This window comes from Mucor velutinosus (assembly GCF_035048745.1).
Source record: "Mucor velutinosus strain NIH1002 chromosome Unknown tig00001563, whole genome shotgun sequence".
In the NCBI taxonomy this organism is placed as follows: domain Eukaryota; kingdom Fungi; phylum Mucoromycota; class Mucoromycetes; order Mucorales; family Mucoraceae; genus Mucor; species Mucor velutinosus.
Window position 1 is genome coordinate 37,869 of NW_027041904.1, and position 19,143 is coordinate 57,011.

Here is a 19,143-nt window from a genome sequence, read left to right on the forward strand (position 1 = left end):
TACAAACGGTCGAATGAGAATTGGAACATAATCATGTACATGCGCATTGTTTTGAACAATTACGAGAAGAATGTAATTGATCAAAGGCATCTCTTTAAAAGTAAAACGAGGCGTCTGTATGGTATGATGTGTGTTGATATCTACTTAGCTATCTTTATCGTGTATTTGACCTATAACTTACGTAAATGTAATTAGGATAAAAGGACAAGTTCGTATTTTCTTGACAAGCGGAATTGAATATGATATGTCCCTTCTCTTCGCGGTATGTGCTGCAACTTGTTTTCAGAACAATCATAACATGCTGAAAAACATTGGGTTCAATGCATTGAGTGTTGAGTAGATGCATGATTTACATTGAATGAAGATATCGTGTCGATCGCGCCTATATGCTATGCACGGATAGAAATTGAATACACGGAGAGATTATATCATAGCATAATCAATTTACAGTCCGTAGACACTTTCGAAGCCTCAGAATGGAAAGAAGTTGATCTACAAGTATTTTGGTGGACTAGCGCTGTTAAATAAAAAAGACTTCAAAGAAAAATAGCGCAGCTACTAATAGTACTGTGCAGGTTGTCTCCTAACTTCCATTAGCTTCAAAAGCATCTATTACTGCCCTCATAATTAGAAGGGCATTTAGTTTGCCAGCCTGCCCCACCACAGCCAAAATTAATTCCAACTCAGACTTGACTTGTAGTTTGCTCTAGATTGGACAGATTTTGCCAATTTCGACTATATAAAATCTGATGATCATCCGATACCTCCTTATGCTCACCACGGCACCTCTTCCTCAAGAAAGAGGCCTTCGCCAAGGTGATCCACTCAGTCCTCTCCTTTTCAACATTGCTTTTGACCCTTTCCTCCACTCCATTCAACAGAACCCTACTTTTGAGGGTTTCCATGTACAACAAGAAGCCCCACCACATCCATCACCTACTGCCGACGTGGACGATCTAACCGAAAGCCTCGCCAACTCATCCCCTCCGCCAGACTCCCCTCGCAACACTCCTTCAGTCTCTCCCACCCATTGCAATCCAATTAAGTACAAAATTCTAGCCTATGCAGATGACACATTAGTCTATTTGAAGAACTTTTCGGATTTTCTTCTTCTGCAGGACTCTATCAATACATACATGAAAGCATCGAATGCACTACTAGATTACAGGAAAACTATAGCCATTTCGCTCTCTGGACAACCACAACCAGATTGGCGCGAGTTTCTTGCTACACACCAAATCCACCAAATGCATGACCGCACCTCTCCTGATCCAGTAACATATCTTGGCTATCCCCTATGCTCCGGTTTATCCCAACGCAACCTCGCTTTCCAGCAACTCTACAACAATGTCCAACAATGCATCCATATTCACTCCCAACGGAACCTCTTCATTCGTGGAAGAGCTACCGTTCTCAACACACTCATTTTCTCGATACTCTGGCATGTCATGCGCAACTTTATTTTCATCAAAGCTCAATTACTCTCCTTACGCAGCCTTGGATCCTCCTTCATTAACTTTCATATCTTCCCCAAACTATCCTTTAGAACCCTTCAACAGCCTCGCCATCATGGTGGCCTCCAAGTTTTAGATCCCATTGTCCAACAACAAGCTCTCCAATGGCGCTGGATTTGCCCCCCTCATTTTGGCCGCCTGTCATTCAGTACAACCTGCAATGGTATTTACACTCTACCGCTTTCTCTGATTACTTTTACCACTTACGCTTTCCTGCCGCTCGACAAGCCATCTGGTTCCAACATCGACCCAGTCCACACCAAGCTTTCCTTAACATACTCACCAATGTCATTACCACCATGGATCGAATACCTCGCTCCTTCACAACCTGTCACTTAGATTTTCATACAGGCTTATCATTACCTTTCCTTGAAATTATCTTACATACCCTCCCTTCTACTCACCCCCATTTCTCTTCTTTCACAGCTCCAGATCAACTGTTTGACCGACATCACGCCGTCCAGAAACTGCTCGCAATAGACATGTTTACCTTTGACTTCGACTTACAAGTGATCCGTCTTAGAAACTGGACCTTCCTCGAGTTTTGCCATTATCCAAGAATATCTCATCGAGTTGCCTGTTGGATTAAGGAAGGCCAAATCTACCTCCAACCATTCTTCCTCGCTCTTTGCCGTCAGACCCCTCGCCATTCATTTACCAGTGCCTCCTTTGGTGCCAATCTCCACAACATCCGCCCACTCATTCGCCGTCTTATCAAACCTACAACACCACCACCTCCAACAGTGCCACTCAACAGTATTCAATACTACAAACACTTGGTTTCCACTGAAATGCCCACCATCAACACCTCACCTCTTTCCCCATCCCAATGGCGCCTCTTTTGGAAACTATCTATTTTCCTTCAATCCCGAACTGTATGGTATAGACTTATCCATCGAAAAATTCCCTCCAAATCGATCCTCCACCACTTCATCCCCACAACTCACCCTTCACCTTCGTGTCCTCTCTGTTTGACCCAGAGCCCGGAGGATGTCCAACATTTCTTCTTTACTTGTCCTCTCAAACTCGCTGTATGGCGGTTCCTTGACACTACATACCTATCCCACACACTGATGACCGACGACGTCCATCTCCCATTCCTCCACGGCATTCAAACTCTATCCTTAGCTGAACCCACTCGCTCTGCCTCCTTACCTTTTCCAGAGCTTACCGTTTACCAAGTTTTCGCTACCAGTCTACTCTGTATATGGCAAGCCCACTGGCGCTCCATCTTCGGCCATGTCCCTTTTGTCGCTCTCAACGTTAACACATCTATTGCCCGTTCTCTGTCTCGCTTGGAATCGGAATTACAGTGTGCTTTGTAAGTATGTACCCCAACGGATTTTATGGTCGTATTCTACTTCCTTGCTTCCCTTCTTCATTTTCTTGCCTTTGAAAATATATCCAGTCTTCTTCTTCCCTCATCATGACATTTAGAAGACTTTAAATAAAAAATGGAGTACAACTTCCCTACAAAAAAAAAATAGCTCCTTATGCTTTCTTGGGGTGCTTTTCAAGGCGCATTCAATGGTACCAAGTAAAATAGATGTTTTAAATAAACTGAGTAATTTACAAAAATATGAAAAGCGGTTTCTGGCCAAAATGTCAAAATTTTACATATCAAAGTCCCACAAAGATGACTTCAGAGGCTACGTTGGATCAATAGAAACATTTTGATTCAAGCTATATCAAAGTAAAAGTCTTCGTTATCAAGGTTAAAAACGCAATCGTTTGATTTTCGATGAAAACCATGAGGGGTACCTCATGCTTTTTGGTCGATTTTTGTCCATGTTTTTCTGGTCCTCAAAAAGTTGAGCAATAGTGGCAATAGGTAACTGCCAGATGAGAGAGCAATTGTTTGATGCTATTCTGACGATCTAAAACAGCCTTGAACGCGAGAAAACACAACACACATGCACATCGATTTTGCTGTATTAGGCACACTCTCGACTAAAAGGAGGCAATACCAGTATGCTGCTTGCCCGTAAACAAAGTATCTACGTGTACACGGACCTGGAACATCACATCAGAGTCAGATCCCCAGGTAATATGAAGGGTTGTCATGTATAAGTGGGAGGGTTGAAATGAAAATAGCAGATTTTTTTTGATAAGATGAGCAAGAGCAATCGGTAGCACAAACTGCCGCTGCGCAGGTTGATTCTCGCCAAAGCAAAGTGAAGGTAGAGCTACCCGAAGCATAAACACGCTTGTAAGCTGTACAAAGAGATATCGACTGGACATTTATCGAGTGTAGATAAACACAATGCAAGTGATTCTAGTAACCGCACCTCATTTGAAAGGATGTCTGCTGCTCTGTTATAAACAGCTGAACGCTCTCGCATTGGATTTATACTCTTTGAATGAGCATATGTACAGTATTTGTTAAAAAGAGTTTAGAATATCATGCGTTCCCGAATCATGTCAATTGCGTAGAGTCAATACATGGAGCCAATTTTTTTTTTTAGCATTTTAAACTATGTTTGTGATTGAGAGGTCAGCCCTCTAGCTGTCTAAGACACAAAAAACAGCTCTCAATGTCGTGTTGGGTTTAATAAGTGAGTTGGGCCGATTATTTGAAGAAAGCGCCATTACTTTAATAAGAGATGAAACTATTAAAGTTTACGAGAATGGCATTTTAGATAAGAAAGCAGTTATGGATGTTGAACTACGTTTTTTGGAGAATAATTTTCTATAGCACATTTCTACAAGAAACGTCTTCCTTTATGGCATGATATTATCATATGATGAATGCCAAGAAGACTCTCGGGGCTCGATTCTATTTAGAGTTTCTGTCAAAAAAAAAAAAAAAGATAGTGACCAATGCATCTGCTAGGACTACCATCAGTTGTTGATAGAATGTATGTAGTAGTCGATCGCTCACCCAACCCAGCTCAGGGGCAATGGACATTTGCGTTGATATCAAGCACTCCCATGCCCAATGACCAAGCAAAAGCAAGAGAGGAAACATACACTCTCAGCCTGGAACACATCTTAAAGGACATGACTAGATCCCTTACCGGTTTATTCGGATGTGATGATGGCTCTGACGCTTCGCTTTTTTCAGGTGCGGAAATAGACATTTACCTCGTGTTTGCATCATTGCCATCGTCCCTACCATCATCATCACCACACAGCTTTGTTTATCTGTATGTATAACCCTAGGAAATACAATGTTGCATAGCAACCGCTGAAAAAGCATAAAAGGAAAGCAAATCAGAGATGCTGATTGCTTTGCTATTCAGAAATAAACTTTTTCTCTCTGTGTCCATGATTTATACAACAGTATGACTTGACTAGGTGTGTGATATTGCATATTTGGATGCACATTACACACAAATGTACAAGTAGGATCCTTGCACTTGAGCAGGACGATGATGCATGATAAGAAACCTTAAATGTATGTGGTGCAACATGAATAAAATGTACCAGATCATAATTTGTACAGAAAAGCAAATTTTTACCCGATATAACATAACATTTGATTCAAAAATGGAAGACTCCATGCCGTCATAAGGGAGCATCAAAAAAAGCAAAGAGAGAATGAACCCCAGCTGGTGCATCACATCACATTCCTCTCTCTCTCTCTCTCTCTTTCATTGACTCTTTTGATTTGTATACAACTGTCATTCAAACACCCTGATTGAACATTGAATGCGAGTTGTTTTCAACTAATCTCTGTGTGGTTAAAGCAAAGCAAAACCTTAAATTGTGAAGGTCGTACAACCTTAACATTGTGAGGGTTTGTGTTGATTTTCAACATGATTCTCGTTTTTTTTTTTATATATATTGCACTGACGTATTATATGATAAAATGACGATTGCGCGCAATGTATATAATACTGTTATTTTATAGCATGATATCTCGACGAAAAACGGTTGAAGCACTTGTACTCAATTGCAATAAATAGCATTTGAATGCAATCACTTGGACATCAATGCATTGGCATGATGGTATAAACAGGAGGAAAACAAGGCCAAACAGTATTGGAACAAGAGGATAATGGTAAATGAATTACACAGATGGGCGATCCCTTTTAACCAATTATGTATGTAATTTCATATTAAATTCTGTCATATTGACCTCTTTCATTCGATATACATCTCCTTTTTTTTAAAACCTAGATCTTGGTATGTCATTACACACACAGACCACAATTCGTTTCATCTCATTTCTCTTTTCTACCTCACACACACACACACACATAGTTTGGGGACGAATTAAGGGTCGACATTTGACACTGCAGACTGGGTATCAAATGCCGCTGATGATACATCCCATTGTTTGTTATTGTTGAAATCAAACATTTGATTCAACAAATTTTATAATTCATATCGTCATAGGATAAATTATTTCGTCACAGTGGATAATCCATCTCTTCATTTGAGATATTATTGGATCAAAATCAACAAAAAAGAAAGGGCAGCAGGCTCAGAGCAGGTTGAATCTAACTTGATTTAGATGTCAACAACCTTTTATGACGTTATGTGTATTTGACCCTTATTTTCTCTGCTTTCCATTGCAAACTTGCGGCCATGGTTGGCTGTGCCTTGAAAATGCTGGCTCTGTGTGTTTGTTATGTCTGGTAGCTATCACTGTGTAGGTTTCTGCTGAAAAAAAAAAAAAATCCATGTATATTTATAAATCCATTGCAAACATGCTTTCTTTTCCTTTTTCTTTTTCTTTTTCTTTTTCTTTTACTTTCTTCAAAATATTCAACGCACATCCACAATCACATATCACGAAATGACACAAACTGATAATAATAGCTACTTTTCATTAAAGAATCCCTCCATTAACAATAAACCACAACCAACGACATCCTCTGTAAATACATCAGCAACAAGCACTCCAAAAGTCAAAAGTGGGTTATTGAATCGAAGACAACAACATGCCTCTGCTGCCTATCTACAGCCATTAGAATTGCCCTCATTACCACCATTATCGCAATTACTTCCAAACAAGAAAGAGCAGCAGCAGCAGCAGCAGCAGCAGCAACCAGCAGCCAATACACAAGTGTCAACGGATGCCACTGCTGCTACTGTCGCTGCTGCCGTGGCCGCTGGTATGATCCCTCATCTCTCGTATCCTACACACCCGCAACCCATTCAGCCCAAATCAAATAATGTGCTATTTAACGACTTTAATACCAACAACAAGACTGCATATCCCACTACTTCTAATACGACCACATCTGCCAATGTCCCTGCTGGTACTACCACAACGACGAACATGGCTCAATTAATGGATCCCGTTGCTGCTGCTGCTGCTGCTGTTGCTGCAAATGACTTTTCTGCCAATCTGCCCTTGGATAGTATATACAACATGCCGTCTACTGTCGCTTCGATGGATCAAACAGTGACTACAGCGCCTTCCTCCATGTATTTATCAAACTACGACCCCAATTTAATGCAGCAGCAAACACAACCTCCTGCTGCTCTTGTGATGCAACAACCTCCACTGCAAGCACAAGCACAAGCACAGCATCAACAACAAAGAGCCCGTCAGTTGTCCAGTTCAAGTAGCTCATCAGCAGAAAAGCAATACTCGTTTGTCGCAATTCCTGGAACAAATCAGAAAAAGAGGCCACGAAGAAGATATGACGAAATTGAAAGATTATATCATTGCACTTGGCCTGGATGCTCAAAGGCATATGGTACATTGAACCACTTGAATGCCCATGTCAGCATGCAAAAACATGTAAGTTTATAGCTTTGATTCGTCGATAGACCGCCATACTGATTTTTTGCTTTTTTTTTTTTTTTTTTTTTTTTTTTTTTTCGTATAGGGCCCCAAGAGGCATCCTGCTGAATTCAAGGAAATGAGAAAACTATGGCGTAAACAGAAAAAGGAACGAGAAGCTCATAAAAAGCGAAATGAAGAAGCCATGAAGCAACACATGATGAATCCGCCACTGCCTCTTCCTGCCACACAACAGCAACAACCACAGCAGACATTTTCATTCAATGGTTTACCAGTCAATGGATTCTATTAAGCCTCCTCGTGTAGATAATATAGAGATGGTGATGATGTGTGTGTGTGTGTGTGTGTGGGTGTGTGTACATGTATATAAGTGCTGTTTTGTGTATATAGTTTCTTGTTGAATTATAATAAAAATCTTTTGCTAAATTTACACACAAGATTATGCCGCTCTGTATGAAAAATTACATCGAACTGATGTATTCCATCATGATGTAATTGAAACAGGGTAAATTAATGTTCAGTTTTCTACTCCACATCTCTATGGTCCACATGATGGTACTGGGTTTTAACACCCTATTGTTCTCTCTCACTCACTGTGGGTGCAGTGGCATGGGCGAGTCCTGGGCAGTAAAAGCATTGTATTAGCATCATTCGTAGGGGGGGGGGGGGCGAGTTGTGTTTAAACTTGCCCACCGCTAATACCAGTTATAAAGAGCCCACTTATTTTATCATCTTTCTTTCTCTCCCTTTTTCTATTCTATCAACTATAACACAATGGACAATACAACTACGCCAGCAACAATACCACCAACAGATAACGAGGAGAAGCACTGGCTCACAGAACAAACCAGAGAACTGTTTGCCAAATTCAACATTGGCAACCTACTCTTCTGCTACTGCCTGCCATTTTTCTATGTATTCTACCCAGCATTGCTGATGCCTGCCATCTTTCTGCGTACATTGTCGTTCTTTATCGGTTGGATTTATAAACTAGTCGTTGCTCATCATCATCACACTGACCTGCCAGCAGCAACAAGAAGAAACAACGCCTCAGCAGCTCAACAACAAAAGACGGAACCACCTTCCTTGGTCGAAGATGAAATGAACAACATGTACTTTTGGCTGCAGCGATGCTCCATCTGTCTTGATCAAACGTATAGCTTGTGCTTGGAATCTTGCCGTGATCAGTTTTGTAAAGACTGTTTTGCCAGGTAAATCTTGTTTATATATTCCCACACACACGCACTGTATTTACATTGCAATAGATACATTGAAGAAACTGTAAATCAGTCGTGGGGTCTAGGTGTCAGTAGAATCAAGTGCCCTGGTAACAAGAAAATGACAAATAATCAAATTCGTTTAGAAACTCAACGACATCCTTAATTATAGTTTGTCAAGAAACCATCAGTCAGTCTGAATGGAGCCGATATGTTTCACAAGATATTATTGCCAAGTATAACAAGTACAATCAACCCTACAGACCATTCTCTCGCTACTGCTCTACCTGCGAGCATCCAGTAGCCCCATGCCAGTCTCCTCGATCTCAAGGCGTTTCTCGTGAGAGGTAAGGCATCTCAAGTTGTCCGCTGTGTGTGCATGACATTAACCCCACATTTTTATGCCAGCCGTCTAGAACAAATTGCTAGCGACTTGGACGCATTTTCAAAATCTATTCTGAACCCTAACCTCACTGTGCTCGTGGATCAAATTCTCATGGCATTTCTCACTACTTGTCAAAAGGGCTCCACATTTCGCATTGGCCGAGTTCAAGATCTTTACAATCAAATGATTCCTGTCCTAGTTAAGATTACAACTAAACAACCCGACTTATATGACCAAGCATCAAGTATCTCAAAACAATTGGTTGCTTTGGAGGTGATACCCGAAGCGTGGAAACAAACTCAATTTTGGCATGTGGCTAATTTTCCTGTAGAACAATGGTAAATTGATGGGTGACTCTGTTGATTATTGAATGTCTCTTATTTACATGATGTCTAATTATAGTGATCATTGTGGTGACAAATCGTGTCTTCAATGTGGTGAAAAGGCCCATCTTGGCCAGAACTGCCTGGAGAATTTGAAACTAAAGTTGAAAAACAACCGAGAGGATGAAGGACTGACATCCACCATTCAATGGAAGCTGAACCACACGTAAGCACATGATCATATGAATTCGAATAACCAAGGGAAACTTATACAACGATGCATTAGCCGCCCTTGTCCCAATTGTTCCGTCATGATCAACAGAGACGAAGGTTGCAATAAGGTGGATTGTCTGCTGTGCGGTTATAGATTCTGCTGGCGATGTGGTTCGGGTTGGTCACAACAGAAATGTGGTTTTTACCAATGTGGTGAGGAAGAGCCCGTGTTACTACAATCAGAGACAACTACTACCACTACTACCACATCCATCACATCGACGGTAGTCGCTCCTGCAACGAAAACAATACAAGCCCAAAAAGAAGAGGAACCTTCCAAGGTAAGCAATCAAAGAAGAAAAATGGAATTTCGCATAAATTATGCATATTTATATATTTGTTTGTTGTGTAGGCTGAACTGGGTGTACCTGATATGCATGCGATTGACGCACGACGACAGGTTTCTTCTCTTCACTAGAGCTCTACATTTATTTATTTATTTCCACATGTATTTACACCAAACTCTCACATATAAAGAATCATCGATACCACACACACACACACACACACACACACACACACACAAACACACAAACATCCCATCTTGTACAAATAAACACAACTCTATTTCTTTTTTGAATGAAGAAGGAAAAATATGACATGATTATTTATTTGTGTTTATAATGAATATATACTAAACGGGATAAAAGGAAGAAAAGGGGTGGGGGGTTGTTGTTTGCAGAAGGGGAAGGTTTGCTTTGCTTTTTTTTTTTTGTTCAATGTGAGGGTTAAAGAAAAACTGTACAATATATAAACTTTTTTGGGTTGCATGATGGTATACTTGGATTGCTTGATAAAGAAATGTAGGTGTTTAAACAGAAGAGATCATATCCAATGCCAAACGAATGTCATCATCCAATGGAGGCAATGCCATGTTCTTGAGAAGCTCAGATTCATCTTCTTCATCCACAAATGTCTTTTGCTTCTTTGCGCTTGGTGTCGTGGTATCGGTTGTGGTAGTAGCAGGTAGCAATGGCACCTCAATGAAATCAAGGTCTGCAAACACATCATCTACATCATGGAATTTGCGTTTGTTGTTCTTTGATGAAATGCTATCTTTGTCATCTTCATCATCTTCATCGTCCTCTTCTTCAGCAGATAACTCTGGCATGTCATCCCAATCAAGAACAGCAAAGTCGTTACACGAGATGACATTAGCATTGGATGTCAGGCCAAGAATGTTTAATAATTCAACATCATCCACTGTGGCGGTGACATCAACGACTTGAGTGGCAGTGGGCGTAGCAGGAGTAGAGGGAGGAGCAGTTGCAGTAATGGTGGGCGTAGCAGCAGTGTTCATATTTGTAAAAAAAAAAAAAAAAGTGGTGTGTGTTTAGTGTGTGTGAGTGTAGTATATGTGTGTAATTTGATGGAAAATTTTGTTTGATGAGGGAGAGGGAAATCAAAAAATGGGTGGGTTTTATATACGAAATTACAAGAAAAGAAGCAAGGGGGGAGGGGGGGGAGGGAGGATGGAGAAGCGATGGGGGGAGAGAACTAGATGGAACGGAGACCCAATCGTTAGATAACTTGTTTGTTTCGCATATTACGATTTGATGAGAATATTCATTGTCGTATCACCCTCTCTGTTTAAAACGGAATTTCTATCTTGAGACGCTTCTCCCCCCCTTGTTCTTGTCTCCCACATGAATAAATGAATTCAGCATGCAAGTCATCTGATGTATTCTCCTTAAAACCTACACTCGAAATTTTAGGTCCAATTATATCACGAAAGTTGTCAAAACTTACTCAAAAAAGAACTCCCGGATGGATATGGTAAACAAAGAAATCCCTTTGACGTCAGTTTAAAATAGAAACAAAAGAGCCTCTGTCTTGATTAAATAGGCGCGGCGTAGTTGATATTCCTTAAACGATGGCTGGGGTACCCTAGATGTTGGTTTCTTTGTAGCTCTTGCTTGTCAACATTTGACTAAGATTCGGTCAACTTGACAACAGAAAAACGCATTGCGGCACATCACATGAAGTGGTGTACTCATCATGTCTTTGTAATAAAATAAATCATCTGATGAATTTCATTTAGACATAAAGAAATGTGTGCGATGGGCTGCGCGGGTAACATTTTAGATCCTATCGCCTAATTAAAAAACTTTCACTCTCCTGCATTCGTTATCCAATCGCTTTGTAATTGATGTTATGTAAGAAAAAAATTGCTTATTGTGAAATATACTCCCTTTTTTCGTTTTTTTTTTTTTTTTTTTTTTTTACTGATCGACATTTGACATTTTTGGAGTTTTAGATGATTCATTTTCTCTTCAAGATTTGCTTGTTTCTATCATGCAAAAAGAAATATAAAACTTGTTGGCGCATGAATCATTTTTTCATCATTTCGAACTCTATTACTGATGTACATCCGCATCTAGTGAATGCACAATTGCTGATATTGCTGCCGTCTGTTCCGCCCGGCGCCGTGTAAATGATTTGGCAACTTTTTTTTTTTTTTTTTTTTTTTTTTTTTTTCGCTGAGCTATATATGAAAAGAAGAATAGCTTTCTTCTTTCTCTCTCCCCCCCCCCCCAAAGTGTAACGCATGTGATCTTGAGTTCTGATCTAAGACATTCGATAAAGGGTGCTACGGTACAATTAGGGAAAACAAGCTTTTGCATTGTGCTATTACTATTTTGTGGTTTTTGGGCGCGCGATCGGGCGGGGCGACCACTTCCAAGCTAAATGTTCAACACGTTGCTCCAAAATTGCGAGCCACTTGTGAATTTCTCTAATAAATTAACCGCATTTGATGTGATTCGACACACAAACTCGATGTGCATCGTTTTCCTTATGTTTAGATATCGCCTTGGTTGCGTTCAAGCGTGATGGTTCCACCAAATCAACATAGACCGTCGTTCAAACTAATATCAAACTGTTCCAAAGGGCGTTTTTGTTTGTTGTTGTTTCTTTTAAGCAATCTTTAATTGCTGTCAAACACTCCCAAACATACCACATTGATCCTGCAGGCCTTGCTCATCAAAAACCATTGCCATCTTTTACACACTACATCATCTCGAACGTATAAAGATATTTCGTAAGCGATTAGGATACTATATCCAACACGATCGTGGGAATCGAGAACTTCGTCTTATCAAATGCATTGTACAACGGTTCATGTTTTTTTTTTTTTTTTTTTTTTTTTTGCCATTCTCAAGCAGCAGATTCATGATTTTCAAGCGCTTTTTGTTGTGAGCATTTTATTAGGAAAATAAATCTTCTATTACCATCATCTGATTCGCCATAGTCTTGTGTTTACTATTGATCATTTTTAATGCAAATTTGGAGATATGGTCCAAAACGAGTGCCTGCTGTGGCCTTTGTAACTCCCGCCAGCAATTTCGTTATCACTACTGCAAATGATAGATTCAGCATTCGCATCACTTCTTTGTGCTGATCAGACACATACAGTGCATCCAGTACAGTTTCAGTGATATATTGTCTTTTGAAATGATGGCAGCAAGCTGTATTGGATCATGATTATTATGAGTCGCATTGCGACTTAAAATCGCCATGTTCAACATTTGTCTGTGCATACCCTTTTGCGAGGCTCGTGGAAGCATTATATGCAATTTTGAGCCCGGCCTAACCAAATCTTGGTATAGCAAGGCTACAATGTACCTTGTTTCATCCAGTTTGCTGTTATTTCTGCTACTATTTTATGTCATTTGGGATGTAATCGTTGCTCAAGATGGCTAGAGAAGAACGCCATCGGGTCGGCTGCCTGGTAAAAAAAAAAGGCCATTTTTAATTGGACATTTCCCTATCGTTGGCATTAGGGATCTACCTGTTGGTATATTGAGACAATTGCGCTGCTGAAATTGATGAGCTCATGTTGCCACATTTAATATAGACCTTAAAGCCGAGATGCGGTATTAAACATACATATAACACTAATGTCCAAGTCCTTTCATGGTACATGCATGTGCTTAAATGACTGTCCCTAGGAGATGTTGATAACAAGCAAAGGATATCTGATTTTGCCAACTAGAGATTCATTGTAGGGAGGTTTTTTAAAGTTGAAGATCATTAACGGAAAAGGATAGATTATGCAGTAATAAAATGTTTCGTAAGCCTTGTATGATGCGAAATGACGAATGCATATAAATTCACGCCAGATCTTCGTTTTTCTGGTAAAAAAAAAAAAAAAAAAAAAAAAAAAAAAAAAGAGTAAGCATATCATTTTTGGATTCAATGGCACAAGACCATTTTTGTCTAGATAATAGTGATATAAAACCGCCGGCACATTCAATTCGCTTCTACTTGACACAAAATTCGAGACATCACAGGATATTAATCTGTCTTGACAAATGAATGGTCAGGGTTCATAAAAGGGATACAATGTAAAAACGGGCCATCAAAGCTTGATAAATAATAGGCAATGAACAATCAAAATATTCGGCTCGATAAGAGTGCATTTTTGCAGGGCACCAATGCGAGGCATAGTCTCGAGTCCTTGACAACAAAATTAAGCTTTAGTAGTATTATACTCTGCATGTGTCCACATGTTACTGCACATTGAAATTCAGTTCCATACACATGTATGTCAAAAAAACCTTTATTTGAGAGTTTTCATCGGCTAAATCATAGCGGCATCATGATACAAAGAATGTTTGAGTTACACTATCATTCCATAGCTTCCATTTATGTTATTGAAAATAACGATTTTAGGCAATTTAATACATTGGCATACAAGTCAAGACCCCAATAATGAGATGAAGAAGCTCCACGTGAACATGTTGCAAGAGATTTTTTTAATTTTAAATAGTAGCAAGATGCTTATTATTGTTGAGGATCGGGAGTATGTGCACGGGTAAAGAGATTAGATACATTATTTGTTGATGAGGCGCGAGAGTTTTGTGTCATAGTATTCAATCCAGTCGAGGATGTGTTCTTTGGTTTGATGGTCAGTGAGTGTGAGGTGTTGTAATCAGGTGTGGTTAGGTAAACGAGACTATGGCGGCTATCATTGAGTTGTTGGTTGCTGAATGGTGTAGGCACTCTCAACGAGTCGGAATCATGGTAAGACGAGCCATCGTCTTCATTCAGCATGGCATACTTGGAGAACTCTTCATTGTCACCAAAGAACTGCACAATCTTGGCGTGCTCTTGCTTTGACTGATATCGATGAAGAATCCATAACAAACATAACACCAAGACTACAAAAAGAACGACTGCCGTAGCCAATACGCCCCATAGCCAGTTGGCAATCTTGTGAAACACATCGGGTCCAACTATACAGATACCATTGTTTGAACAGGTGCCTGATAAACACTCTCTATCCTGATCGCATGCTGCATTCACTTCTTTAGATTGAATACACAAGAAACCAGAGCACCAAGTACCGTCTGTGCAGTTGTCTCGAATAATGGTTTGTTGTATCGCATCACCGGCAGCATCGTAACTAGTATAAGTAGAACTGCGTGCAATGGTGTGTTCAGTATGTCAAAGTAAGCTGTGTATGTGTGTGTGGCTGCAAGATACTTACATATCCGTGCCGCAATTTCCTCCAAGAGGTGCCCCTTTAATGAAGCATGTGGAATTTAAACAAATGGAATCTGTTCCTGAACATTCATCATCACGTTGCTGTTTAAACAAGAAAGTTAAAACTTGGTTTCTCCTAAAACTATACTATAAACAATTTACGACTTCACAATGAGATCCTACTGAAACTTGTGGTTCACATTTCGATCTGTTATCCGGACAGAAAGTCGTTCCATTGCATCTTGCTGGAAATTCCCTCACGTTGGTGTCCCATCTGTTTGTGAAAGCCAATGTTAACTGAATGTACTCAACATATAGAAGGGGATCTTGCTTACCCGGCAATGTAATCTGTATTGGAGCATGCTTTGTAATTACATGTATTGCTTTTTGGATCACAAAAGAGATAGACATCAGCACATGAGTCATCGTACTGCCAACTTTCTCTGCAAGTATTTATCAATTGACGTTAATGTCTGTGTGTGTGTCTCTGTTTATGCATATGTTGCCATCAACTTACCTATATAGTGGCGTGGAATCACATAATTGCCCATATTTTAATGCTGAAATTGATGTCACCGAGAAGATGGCAATGTTGGATATAATGCTTAGCGTACGCATACTGGTTTGTGTTGTAGTGATTTGCGAGGAAAAGAAAAAGAAGAAGAAAAAGAATCCAGAAATCTTATTTTCTTTATAAATATGTAAATCACCACATCTAAAACCACAGGTTTAAAAATAAAACAATACAGCGGACATATTGAGCAAGTGGAACCGTGAACGCTATTGCTCCTCTCGAGTAGCACAGTTCTATATTTATACGCTTCAAATCAGATAAATCAGTGGAGGAGGAGGTTTTTAAGAAGCACAGGCAGGGGTTACATTGACAAAATGGCAGTAAGCAATGCGAGATGGCCATTTAAATTCAACATTGAATACTTGAATCAAGCTTTGGGATGGCTGTTTCAGGTTTTGAACGCTCACATACAATCACGCTGACCGCACCAATCCATACTTGGCGATTGTAACACTGCGGATCTAGAAGGGATACATGATAAATGTATCTTGTCATGGAGCTATCTTCAAGTAATACACTACTCTTTCATGAAGTTTGACGTGTTACATGCGCCAACATTGATGCGCCTTATTGCCACAGTTTGCAGTATCGAGCAGCTTTGATCAAAGCGACGCTTCTTTTGTACGGTACATGTTCTTCGGTTCAGTTGATCGGGGATCTTCCATAGGGGCACTGTTCAAGAATTCTTTTCAAACCAAAAATGGCTGCTTGTCATCCCATGGAAAAAAAAAAAAAAAAAAAAAAAGATAGCCTGCTTTTATAAATTATTGCCGGAAATGCGAAGAAACAACGACAGCACCCAAAACGTTAATTAATGAGAAACTACACTAAAACTTATTGGTTCTAGCATTTTGGCAATAACAGAAATCCAAACTTTTACAAAATCTCGGATTGCAGACCAGCAGTAATCTATTGACGTTTACATGTACCTGCTATTATGTTTAAAGATAAAGAGAGTAAGCTCATCATATCTCGATTGCAAGCACAAGCCTTCTCTTCACTGTACATACCACTGTATTTCGCTTCTGTGTTATTCCTTGTCTTACGTTTGCATCATGGATGCGTCGTCGACTGTATCCATTCTTGACCGCTCTCATTGGAAAAAAGTGCAAGTTTGTTTTACTCAACACGGGTGTTGTGTAAGCTTGATATCGCTTCCAATCGAGAAACACACGAAACATTTGATGGAAAAAAAAAACAAGATAAGATCAAGCAATTTGCAATGCTTAGATTTGACAGATACAAGGCAAAAGCATAAAAGCTAGTTCAAGATAAGCGGTAGTACTGCCCAGTACGTAATACCTTTCTTGTTAGCTTTGAGTACATCGATTGCCTTCATCAGAGATATATCTTGTTGTCAGTCAGAATTGATTAGAACTCAGACCGCACATATTTTTCAGGATTGGCCAAATTTTGGTTTTTTTTTTTTTTTCGACCTGTTTGGTCTATTTTGTAAGGTTGGACTATATGAAATGTGGTAATCATCTCGCACTTTCTTAAGCTTTCTTGGAGTGCTTTTCAAGGCACATCCAATGGTACCATGTAACGTAGATGTTTTGAATAAACTTATTGAGCAATTTATAAAAATTTAAAAAGAGGTTTCTGGTCAAAAAGTCGAGATTTTACATATCAAAGTCGCACAAACAAAGTTTCAAGAGTTGTTTTGGATCGATAGCAACGTTTTGATTCAATACATGCCATAGTAAAAGTCTTCATTATCAAGGTGAACGACGTGATCGTTTGATTTTCGACGAAAACCATGAGGTGTCTCTCATGCTTTTGAGTCGATTTTTGATGATCTCAAAAAACTCCAACAAAGGTGCCAGGAAGTTAGTGCTAGACGGGAACAGCTGTTGGATGTTACTCTGGCGGTCTAAAACGGCTTCTAGCACGAGAAATCACGGCTTAAATGCATTCATATTTCGTTGTATTATGCACATTTTTGAGTATTTAGTAGCGAAAAAAATGTGCTGTGTGCCTGTAAATAATGCATTGTCGTTGATGCAGCATTATAAAAGAACCAGATTTACGGAGTGGGTTCCTTGTAGATGGTGCTCACGTAATACTGAAAAGTGGAAAAGCGCAAAGTTGATATTGACCAGTAGTAAGATGTCAGGTTCTTTCACACAACATCATCTTCATGTGCGAAATCATATATACAAAGCATGTTTTGACAAAAAAAGGATCTTATACAGCTCCAAGTGCAAAGTATGACATATATTTCGTTAAAGAATCGGCATTATACACATGACAAGCATGTTTATCTTGTACTAGTGTGTTACAGTATTCCCAAATCTGGGAGAAAGATCAGCCAAGACAAGATGTGTGCTGTTGATATTGAGACTGAACTGTTTATGAAACTAAAATGTAGGCGTATTTCGAATAAGCTTAGAGAAATAAACGTTACATCACATCACTCTACATCCATCTATCCAGGCCATTTTACATCAAACAAAATAGAGCTTCTATGGATAGTTTATTTCAGATTTATAAATCGACACAAGTAGAACCATCAGTAACAACATCTAAAATCTTGTAGAAACACTCGAAATCACCATGTTGCTTAAACATGGCGATGACAGCCTCAGCAATCTCATCAAAGTTCTTTGTAGCCAAAGCTAAAATGGTGGGACCAGCACCAGAGAGACAAATACCTAGAAGGCCGTCATATTTCTGATATGTGATGTTGGATAAAACTTCAGGAAGGCCAGGGATTAAAGTTTTGCGGTATGGTTGATGAATTTTATCTTGCATGGCATTGTAAATCAACTCGGGATTAGGGGGTGATTGACTCAATGCTGTGGTCAATACAGCTAATCTTTGAAAGTTAAAGACCTAAGCAAACCCGTCAACCCATATGCACATGCCTCATATTCCATATCAACTTACAACATCCTGTCTTTCATAAGAGGTAGGGAGCACAGCTCTAGCCTTTGCTGTAGCCACTTCAAATTGAGGTACAATTGCAATACACTTGATTTCCTTTGCCCAGCCTAAATTAACATAGTGACCAATGCCAAGAGGAGGTTGAGGCACCTGTTGAGACAAAGCAATTTCCAGCAATGATTCAGAAGCAGGTACACCCTTCATAGCACTAGGATCCAACTCACGCAAGTAAGATGCAACGAAACCACCAATCAAGGCAGCAGCGACATTATCAGGGTGACGCTCGATCATTAAACAATAGTCCAATAATCTATCTCTTGAGAGGTTCAATTGGCCGAGAGCATTACCCAACAAGACACCACTTACAACAGCAGCACCAGAAGAACCGAGACCACGACCAAGAGGGATGGGATTGTCAACATGGATTTTCAGGGGTTGAGGCAATTGAGAGATACCGTTTGCAGAGAGGACATAGAGAGCGGTCTTGGTGATCAAGTTGTGCTCTGGAGTAAGTGGAACATCCTTGGCGCCTTCTCCGGAATAGGTCATTTCAAAAGCTTTACCTTCCTTTAAGATTTCGACATCAATGGTAAGATATAATGAGAGAGAGATGCCCAAAACATCAAAACCGGGACCGATATTAGCACTTGAACATGGTGATTTGATACGGAATTTTCTAGGTGTATCCATATTTTTACAGGCTTTCCAGATCTGTCACTTGGAAGAGAAGAACGATGAAGGATGAAGGAAGAAGAAGACAGAGATGTTGTGCAAGTTGTATAC

At 39.8% G+C, this 19,143-nt stretch overlaps 7 protein-coding genes across 7 annotated transcripts; 4 read left to right on the forward strand and 3 right to left on the reverse strand.

The window, feature by feature from the left end:
* Positions 1–749: 749 nt before the first annotated feature.
* Positions 750–1,853, forward strand: ATC70_008614 (uncharacterized protein; the record flags this gene model as incomplete). The annotated part of the gene is made up of 1 exon (XM_064827861.1): positions 750–1,853. One exon carries the CDS (start codon positions 750–752, stop codon positions 1,851–1,853), a length of 1,104 nt encoding a protein of 367 aa, XP_064685063.1.
* A 143-nt stretch (positions 1,854–1,996) lies between these two features.
* ATC70_008615 (uncharacterized protein) lies at positions 1,997–2,839 on the forward strand (the record flags this gene model as incomplete). Its single annotated transcript, XM_064827862.1, has 1 exon — positions 1,997–2,839. One exon carries the CDS (start codon positions 1,997–1,999, stop codon positions 2,837–2,839), a length of 843 nt encoding a protein of 280 aa, XP_064685064.1.
* A 3,419-nt stretch (positions 2,840–6,258) lies between these two features.
* Positions 6,259–7,507, forward strand: RPL10_3 (60S ribosomal protein L10; the record flags this gene model as incomplete). The annotated part of the gene is made up of 2 exons (XM_064827863.1): positions 6,259–7,212; positions 7,301–7,507. The coding sequence occupies 2 exons, from the start codon at positions 6,259–6,261 to the stop codon at positions 7,505–7,507; spliced, it is 1,161 nt and encodes a 386-aa protein (XP_064685065.1).
* A 482-nt stretch (positions 7,508–7,989) lies between these two features.
* Positions 7,990–9,831, forward strand: ATC70_008617 (uncharacterized protein; the record flags this gene model as incomplete). Its single annotated transcript, XM_064827864.1, has 7 exons — positions 7,990–8,426; positions 8,481–8,542; positions 8,605–8,779; positions 8,841–9,155; positions 9,220–9,366; positions 9,427–9,694; positions 9,766–9,831. 7 exons carry the CDS (start codon positions 7,990–7,992, stop codon positions 9,829–9,831), a joined length of 1,470 nt encoding a protein of 489 aa, XP_064685066.1.
* Positions 9,832–10,224: 393 nt separating this feature from the next.
* ATC70_008618 (uncharacterized protein) lies at positions 10,225–10,713 on the reverse strand (the record flags this gene model as incomplete). Its single annotated transcript, XM_064827865.1, has 1 exon — positions 10,225–10,713. One exon carries the CDS (start codon positions 10,711–10,713, stop codon positions 10,225–10,227), a length of 489 nt encoding a protein of 162 aa, XP_064685067.1.
* Positions 10,714–14,198: 3,485 nt separating this feature from the next.
* Positions 14,199–15,518, reverse strand: ATC70_008619 (uncharacterized protein; the record flags this gene model as incomplete). Its single annotated transcript, XM_064827866.1, has 5 exons — positions 14,199–14,835; positions 14,905–15,002; positions 15,063–15,174; positions 15,236–15,343; positions 15,418–15,518. The coding sequence occupies 5 exons, from the start codon at positions 15,516–15,518 to the stop codon at positions 14,199–14,201; spliced, it is 1,056 nt and encodes a 351-aa protein (XP_064685068.1).
* A 2,443-nt stretch (positions 15,519–17,961) lies between these two features.
* Positions 17,962–19,050, reverse strand: ADE1_2 (Bifunctional purine biosynthetic protein ade1; the record flags this gene model as incomplete). Its single annotated transcript, XM_064827867.1, has 2 exons — positions 17,962–18,309; positions 18,364–19,050. 2 exons carry the CDS (start codon positions 19,048–19,050, stop codon positions 17,962–17,964), a joined length of 1,035 nt encoding a protein of 344 aa, XP_064685069.1.
* Positions 19,051–19,143: the final 93 nt, after the last annotated feature.